The sequence below is a fragment of the Neophocaena asiaeorientalis genome, unplaced genomic scaffold, assembly GCF_003031525.2.
Source record: "Neophocaena asiaeorientalis asiaeorientalis breed wild unplaced genomic scaffold, Neophocaena_asiaeorientalis_V1.1 scaffold129, whole genome shotgun sequence".
Lineage (NCBI taxonomy): Eukaryota > Metazoa > Chordata > Mammalia > Artiodactyla > Phocoenidae > Neophocaena > Neophocaena asiaeorientalis.
Genome location: NW_020172446.1, coordinates 2020492 through 2028994, shown reverse-complemented (window position 1 = coordinate 2028994; position 8503 = coordinate 2020492). Strand labels below are relative to the sequence as shown.

General features: G+C 41.0%; 1 protein-coding gene across 2 annotated transcripts in view; it reads left to right on the top strand.

Moving 5' to 3' along the window:
* Window positions 1–2480: 2480 nt before the first annotated feature.
* SUZ12 (SUZ12 polycomb repressive complex 2 subunit) overlaps window positions 2481–8503 on the top strand; it is a 40704-nt gene continuing 34681 nt past the window's right edge. For both annotated transcript variants that reach the window (XM_024736840.1, XM_024736830.1), the window contains exons 1-3: window positions 2481–4161; window positions 6490–6536; window positions 6621–6685. In XM_024736840.1, coding sequence (XP_024592608.1) covers window positions 3888–4161; window positions 6490–6536; window positions 6621–6685 — 386 coding nt within the window. In that variant the 5' untranslated portion in view covers window positions 2481–3887. The remainder of the gene's footprint in view (window positions 4162–6489; window positions 6537–6620; window positions 6686–8503) is intronic.

Genomic DNA, 8503 nt, shown 5'->3' with positions numbered 1-8503 from the left:
AAAATAATAGTTACCAACATCAGAGGGTCGGTGGGAGGTCTGAATGAGTTGGAATTGTTAAAAGCTTAAAATACTGCCTGGCACATAGTAAGTACTTAATTATTATTATCAGTATTTATATTTATGCACTGGTGTCCATTCCTATTTATCAAAACTCATTGGATGAGCCCCTATTCTATGCCAGGCACAGTGACAGACACCTCAGTTGCTAAAACAAATCACCACCCATCATCCCTGCCCCCAAGAGCTTACAGCCAAGTAGAAAGAAAAAGGCTTGATGCTGTGACACCAAGTTGTAAATCTGTATCAAATTCAGGGAGTCTCCGAATTCAGAGGAGAAAATAAATTACATCTTTATGTACATTAACCTCTAACTGAAATTTAGCATTTCCTTCAACTACTAATATAGGTGACAAATCACAGTAGTGTTAGCAATGCCTGCGGCTTTGTTTCCAAGAGAAGTTACAGATATTTTCATATCACATTACACTTCTTGCGGTTACCTCAAAATATTATTTGCCCTCATCACTGCTTTGAAATTATGATAGTCATAAGACTGACCTGCTGCTAGATCTTATTTAGTAAATTTAAAAAGCACCTATATTAACACATCACAACTTTTTTGGTTTCCCTTATAATCCAATACATTTTATATTTGTGCATTTACAAAACAAACATTTCATAGGCTTCATCAGACTGCCAAAGGGGTCCATGGCACAAGAAAGGTTAAAAATCCCAGCACAGAAGTCTGTGTAAGGCCAAGTGGGGACATTGATGAAAAAGGGCACAATAGGAAGGAGTAAAAAATGATTTTTTTTGGTAAGAGAAGCCAAGTAGTCCTCAGTTTTTAAAACATACTTAACAGTCAACTTGAAGTACTAAAGATAACTTTATTCTGATTGCAAAAGTGCATAGAAATTGAATTTTAAAAACCTGGGTCCAGGGACTTCCCTGGTGGTCCAGGGAAGTGGTTAAGACTCCGTGCTCCCAATGCAGGGGGCACGGATTCGATCCGTGGTCAGGGAACTAAGATCCCGTATGCTGCATGGTGCAGCCAAAACAAAAAACAAAAAACAAAAACCTGGGTCCAACTCACAGCTCTGCCACTAAATGAGCAAATCACTTAACCTCTCTGAGACTATGTTCTCTTCTGTAAAATGAAAATAGTGCCAATTTCGTAGGATCATTATGGCAAAGTGAGGTAATATACATAAAAGCATACTCAAAACTATAAAGGTCAAAACGATTGCTCTTCTTCTTTCCTTGCACGTATATTTAGTCCTGTGCTAGGAAATATAAAAGAAATGAACAGTGGCCTTTGCTTTTTAGGAGTTTACCAATTCCAAATATGCATGAAGGCAGAAACAAACAAAACCCTGGAAAGCAATTCAAATTCAGTGGGAGTTAGGGGACTAAACATACACCTGTCTTTGACAGTGAATTGGCGTTGAAAGTCTCAAAAACTGTTACCACACCAAACTTAAAAATAACAACACAAAATAAATAAGCTGGCCACAGAAGTGACCAATACTGAGGTGATATACAGACATTTTACCTATAGGACAGAGTCTGATTAAGAATACTGTGATGTAACCAAGAAAACCCCTCAATTAATTCTAATTTGTCCTAGGGTATAAGGATTTTTTTTAGTGCTCTACATACATTCTCCACAAAGGAGAATACAAAAAGGGAGAATTTGTTACTATGCCCCTCCCATAGAATGGATGGGTTTGATTCTCATGACCAGTACTGGTAAGCGACTGTACGTTAAAACCATGTCCGTGCTGAAGCCTAGAACGCTACCATGGCATTCCTAAAGGAAATACCCTTTAAGAACATCCCAACTCCTTTGGCTCCATTTTTCTGTTCATCAAAGATTTATGATAACCTGTGACTCGGTCTTTTTCTTTGACTGTACCTGTATCTCCACCCTCCCTTCACCCCAAAGAAGAACCCTGTATAAATGACGAAGACTGGTAATTCTGCCAGTTACATTTACTGTTGATTAATAAATTAGCATTCTGGTTTATAATTTGATATCTTGTGATTTGCTTAGTGCGCTTTAGTTCTCCAGACCTTGACTGAATTGATGAAACTTCATTTTCTAACCCTGTAAAGCTAAAGATGAGCAGTTTAGCAAGATCTAACACCCCACAAGCCTCTAGGGGTGGCACTAATCAGAGAAGGCTTATTTGACAAATCTAAAGAACAAAGCAAAACCTCTTTTTTTTTTCTTGGTAGGGGGGAATTTTTTAAAAAATATTGAGTACAGAACAGTATAACAAACAAGAGAGCATTCTGAACTTTTTGTCTAAAAATATAGACTGTACTTAAAAATCAGCAACAGGTATACTTAATTTCAGATGTGTTCCTGAAATGCCAAATTTTATACTACAAGGCATCATTTGTAGAGCTCACTTTCTTATGTAGCAAATGCATTGTAAAATCAGCACTTTGGTTATTTAAATAACCATCCCAAAGATGCTTGCTTTGTAAACAGCGTTTTGAAGTGAACTATAAAGGGCTCAAAGCAGGCATTTAAAAAATATTATTGAAAGTATGAAACGGCTCTGTGTTTACAGATTGGAATTTTTGAAGATAATGTTTCATTTTAATGTAACACAAGATTACAGGATTTGATTTGGAAGAACATCCTTAGAGATCATCTTGTCCGACCTGAAATTCAAATCTTGAAGAGTATTAGCTCAACTCCAAACCCGTCCGGGCCTATGCATCTCTCTTTTTAAGCGAGACCGGCTAAAACACCGCATCCCCTCTCCAGTTTTTGAGCGCAAAATGGGCAGGTTCTCAAGATGGGTGTAGGTACTTCTAAGAAATCATCCAGTTTGTCCCTCTGGCCACTCCTGTGGTGTCCGGGAATCAAAAACCTAAGTTTTGCTTCCAACACGTTGAGAAGCAACAACCGCTCTCAGTAACGATCCTGATGCCTCACCGCACCTACAGAAAATCCTTTTCCTCGTTTGATAGGACATTCCTGCTCCCTAGAAATCGCTCCCTTTAGTGGAGCCCAGCGGCGTCCGAGAGCAGCAGCCGCAACCCGTTGGCTGCCCCCAGTCCTCTCTAGGGCTCGCTGGGTGGGATTCGGCCAAGGGTGGCTTGAGGCACGTGGTGGCGAGGGGACCGGGGAACAGATCCTCGCCCTGAGAGCCCCTCAGACCAGAAGCGACCCGACCAACCCCCAGGCAGGCCCCTTTCTGTGAAGTTAGAGACTCGATGATCCGGCATGGATCTCAGTTCATTTAACAAGCCCCTCCACCCCCCAGCACCCGCCTCCCCGTTCCTCAGCGGCCCGCCTCTCCTCAGGGGTCCTGTATCCCCCGGGGGCGGCGACTGACGACGCTCATAAGGCGAGAAACGGCTCCCTAAGCCGCTCGCTGGGTCCCTCTCTCCCCACAATGCACCGGGGCCAGCAGGAAGGCCGCTCCGACCCCTAATTTTCCCGCGAATTCAGTTCAAAGAGGCGGCCGGGCCCGCGATCGGCAGCGCGCACGGGCCAACCAAGCCGCGCCTCCGCGAGAAGCGCCTCCGCGTGACTGACGGGGGAATCCGCGGGCCAACAGGCTGGGCGGCCGGGCGGCGCGCGCTCCCGCCGGCCAATCAGAGCGCCGGGCGGGGGAAGTGGGCGGAGCGAGGCCAGGCTAGGGTGAGCGGTCTCCCGAGCGGAGCGGGGCTCTCAGGAGGAGACACTTTTTTTTCCTCCCTCCTTCCCTCCTCTCCTCCTCCCTTCCCTTCCCCTCTCCTCCCCTCTCTCCTCCTTCCCCCCTCGGTCCGCCTGAGCCTGCTGGGGCGAGCGGTTGGTATTGCCGGCGCTTACTCTCCGGGGCCGCCCGGCGGGTAGCTGGCGGGGGGAGGAGGCAGGAACCGCGATGGCGCCTCAGAAGCACGGCGGTGGGGGAGGGGGCGGCTCGGGGCCCAGCGCGGGGTCCGGGGGAGGCGGCTTCGGGGGTTCGGCGGCGGTGGCGGCGGCGACGGCGTCGGGCGGCAAATCCAGCGGCGGGGGCTGTGGAGGCGGCGGCAGTTACTCGGCCTCCTCCTCCTCCTCCGTGGCGGCAGCGGCGGGGGCCGCGGTGTTACCGGTGAAGAAGCCGAAAATGGAGCACGTCCAGGCTGACCACGAGCTTTTCCTCCAGGCCTTTGAGAGTGAGTGTGATGAAGGCTTTGAGGGCAGGAATCCCCACTCTTGCAGCGTTAGGGGGCCGGGACACTCGTGCTGGGACCCCCTTCCTCACCTGTAGTCGGTTTGATTCGGGAGTGGAGGGCGAAATTGAGGGGGCCGTTCCGCCTTCCGGGGTTACGGCTCGAGGGGGCCCGAAGTCTAGGGCCTTTGGGGGAGGTGGACTAGGGGGTCCAGGTGAGGTTCGTGCCTCCCCGAAGATTTACACGCGAGCTGAGGCATGGGGCCCCGCGTTGAGAGCAGGCTGCTTTTTAGGTGGGGAGGTCACAGTTGGACTGTACAGTTGGATCTACCGTCAGATCTCAGGACTAGTTCTTGCTTTCTTTCATGCCTTCCGTACTATAGAAGTACAAGGCTGTCGGTTGTAGGTTTAGAGGAGCAAAATTAAGCCTGTGAAGAGAGGAGTGCAGTAAAATCGACCAAATTGTCATTAGTCTGAAATGCCTTCGCAGTAACTTGGTGCGTTAACATGGCACCTTTTGATGCTCTACACCTTTCACATCTTTCCACCCGTTTCATGGGTACGTAAACTGAGACAGGCAGTGTTTAAGCATCTTATTTCTCTCTAGACGATTTCGGAATTCTGCCCGTTTGTAGTTGTCTTAATTTCGGGACATTTTCTGATGTCAGTTTCTGTTTTTAAGGTCTGTTTGGAGGGCAAAGCTACGACTTAATTTGGGAAGGGGGGCAAGGTGTCTGGAAAGAAACAATAGAATATATAAGAAATGTCATGACTATGAGTAATCTGAACTGTTCTTTAATGAATATTACATCCTGATTGTTTTCCTCTTTGCCTTTGTATGGATGTTGTAATTTGGATGACCTTTAATATTTAATAGCTAGATATCTTACAGAGACTTGAATAAACTCAGCTCTACCACTCAATGTCTTTATTTACAATTTTTTTGTGGCATATGTTAAGGTCATGGTATCAGCTGTTCTTGGAAAGATGTATTACGTTGTTTAATACCCTTCTTTCATTCTCTCTCATTAGTGCTTCATGAAATTCTAATTGGAATTTAATACAAGGAATTTCGGTCTTTATTGAAATTAGTATTGAACCTGCTTGAGAAAGATTCACATTATTCTAGCGTTTGCTCAATATACTTTCAGAAATCTGGAGAGGCTTTCAGTTGGAAATATGGTGGAGAACTAAAGCACAGTGATGACAGTAAACATACATGTTTGCAGCCTTTCTAAAACATCTCATCTCCTTTTAGTTTATTTGAAACTAAACTAACTGAAGATTAAGTGGAAATTTAAAAAATTCTTTCTAAATGTTGTGAGAAGACAAATCCTGCAAGAAAGTTTTAGCTGTTTTGCTTTTTTGATGAGTCTACTTTAGAGAGATGAACTGTCATTAAGAGTTAGATATGGTCACAAAACAACTTGATTCTTCTCTAATATTGATCTTAGTTTCTGAGAAGTTTATATGCTTTGATGTATTTACTAATATAGTTAGTCATATTAGGTCATTTTTATACTGCTTTATTTAAAGAAACATAATACTAACAGGTCATTAATGTAACTGGTATTTTGGTACTTGTATATAAAATATTTTCTATCTGTAACCTAAGTCCTTTATAACAAGATTTTAACTAAACAGCATTAAAAACACTTTGGGAATCTGTTACTTTAAAAATGTGTGTTGAGGTAATATTTACATACTGAGGTAATATTTACACTGAGCAAAATAGAAACTTGAACTATAACTAGCAATATTCATCGAAAATTTTAGCTAACTTATGTCTTGGATTTCACTTTGATTATATCTGTATTAGGACATCTATCGCGGTAACGGTTTTATTCCATTTCGGCTGACTACTGTGCAGACTTTTGAAAAGACCAGTTAAAAAGTGAACATTTTATTTTGTTATTTGGCTTCAATAAAGAGTTCTTTTACTGAATCCAACTACCTCATTTTAGCTACCTTTTAGAAGTAGATAGGTTATAAATAGTTTAAATTAACTAAGTTAAATGAATGTAACTACTTCTTTTCAGTTCTGCATACAGACTGGTTTAAAAATAGCTGCCTTAGAAATGCAAGGTTTAAGAACTAGATTGTAGAGAAACTTTAAAGTAAATGTAGATGCATTTTGTGAATGTATGCTATATATTGAATGTCTTTTGATCTAATTGTGCATACTTATTTTCTTGATGTAAATATTCACTACATAGTTTCACTAATAGGTTATTGGTTTATATTGGTTATAATATGGGCTGGGTTGGTATTTTCTTAACAACTTAAGTATGAGTAAATTTAGATAACTTTGGATTTTGTTTCTGTTACCTAGAACCAACGCAGATCTATAGGTTTCTTCGAACGCGAAATCTTATAGCGGTAAGTAATCAACAAAATTTACTGATACTATTTTTTTCCTAGAATTTCACCTATTTAATTTTAATATTTTAACTTTTTTTATAGCCAATATTTTTGCATAGAACTCTTACTTACATGTCTCATCGAAACTCCAGAACAAACATCAAAAGGTACATTTTATGAATCTTATTTCAAGTTGTTCAAACCATGTTAAAATTTGGTTTTAAAGTATGATTTCTAATGAAAGATTAAATATGAAAACTGAGGTGAAAGAGTGAATTGGTTGCAAAGTGATTTTTAATAGTATCATTTTTGTAAATCCCAGTTGATTGCCAGTTTTTTCCTAACAAATGATTTGGTAGTGGAGTAAATGAAGTGATTTTACTGACTAATTTTTTTACTCTGTGCTAATAGTTATTTTCAAGTTTGGTAGAAGTTGAGGATTTAAATATTTACTAAAGGGCTCATGGGAATTATCTTTGATACATAAATTTAACAGTTAATGTCTGAATATTTCTTATATGTTCTAACAATAAAGAATTCACTTCTATGATGATAGGTTCAGAAAGTCTCATTTTATATCTTTGGTGGTTGTCTTATTAAAAGGGAAATACTTTTGAAGTCAGTAGGAGGAATGTCTTTAAAAACTTCTTAATCTTAATCACCTAGTCTTAAAGTGGAATCTGAAGGTGTCAGAGAGCTTGTTTTTGCTTTGTAACATTTAACCATATATAATTATAGAATGGTAGTTTCTTGTTCTGCACCCATGATTATTTACTGAGCATATCAAGTGAAGAACTTTAAAGGAGAGAACCTCTACTAAGCATTTGGTATTGTTATAGTCTTGACTTCATAAAACCATTAAGCTTTTCAATAAACTTTGAAACTAAACTCCTTTGGAGACTCCTACTGGTTATTAAATAAGCACCGCGTTTTTTACAGCAAGACATAGTTTAGCTTTGTAGATATATCTAGATGTATTTTTGAAGGATTGAAATGTTACAACTATTTGTCATCTGGTAATCTTTCTGAATAGAGAGAGAGAGCGAGCGCATTGCATTTAACGGGTGAAACCTGCCAGGTGCCTAAATAACTAGGAAGAAGGTGATGGATTAGGCAGCAGAATTATGTCAGCTCTTTACCTGTCTGCTGTATGCCAGGATTCAGGAAACTTTTTCTCTAAAGGACCAGATAGTAAATATTTTAGGCTTTGTGGTCCAGGAAACGGAATTGAGGATATTAGGTAGTATGTAGGTACTTATACAAAAGAGAAAATGAATATCAACAAAATTTTTTATTGATGAAATTCAAAACATAATAATTGAGTGCAGTGTTTTCTTTTTTTTTTCCTTTTCTTTTTTTTTTTTTTTTTTTTTTTTTTTGGTGGTGGTGGGGGGTGATTGCTGCGCAGCTTTTGGGATCTTAGTCCCCTGACCAGGGATTGAACCTCGGCCCTGGCAGTGAGAGCGCCAAGTCCTAACCACTGGAGCCAGGGAGTACAGTGTTTTGTAATATGTGCCTGCTAGTGAGAAATGTGGGATTCTTTTATTTTTTCGGGGTGGGGTGGGAGGGATAACATTTAGCTTAATTGGGATTTAGAGTTAGTATTCTCTGTTATCAAATCACTTGCAAATGTTTTATCTGTAAAAACCATTCTTAGCTCATGGGCTGTGCAGAAACAGACAGCAGCCTGGATTTGGCCGATGGTCCATAATTTGCAGACCCTTGATTTACTCTATAAAACTAGGAGAATTTGATTAAGTAGTAAACTTTTTCTTTTAGTATTTTTAATATGAAAGATCAGTTACCATCTAGAGGGCTTCCTTGGCAGTCCAGTGGTTAAGACTCTGCTTCCACTGCAGGGGGCGCAGGTTCAATCCCTGGTCAGGGAACTCAGATCCTACATGCTGAGGTGCGGCCAAAAAAAAATTTTTTTAAGTACTTCAGTTATCATCTAGAATGCTGCCCGGTTTTTTTTTTTTTTTTTT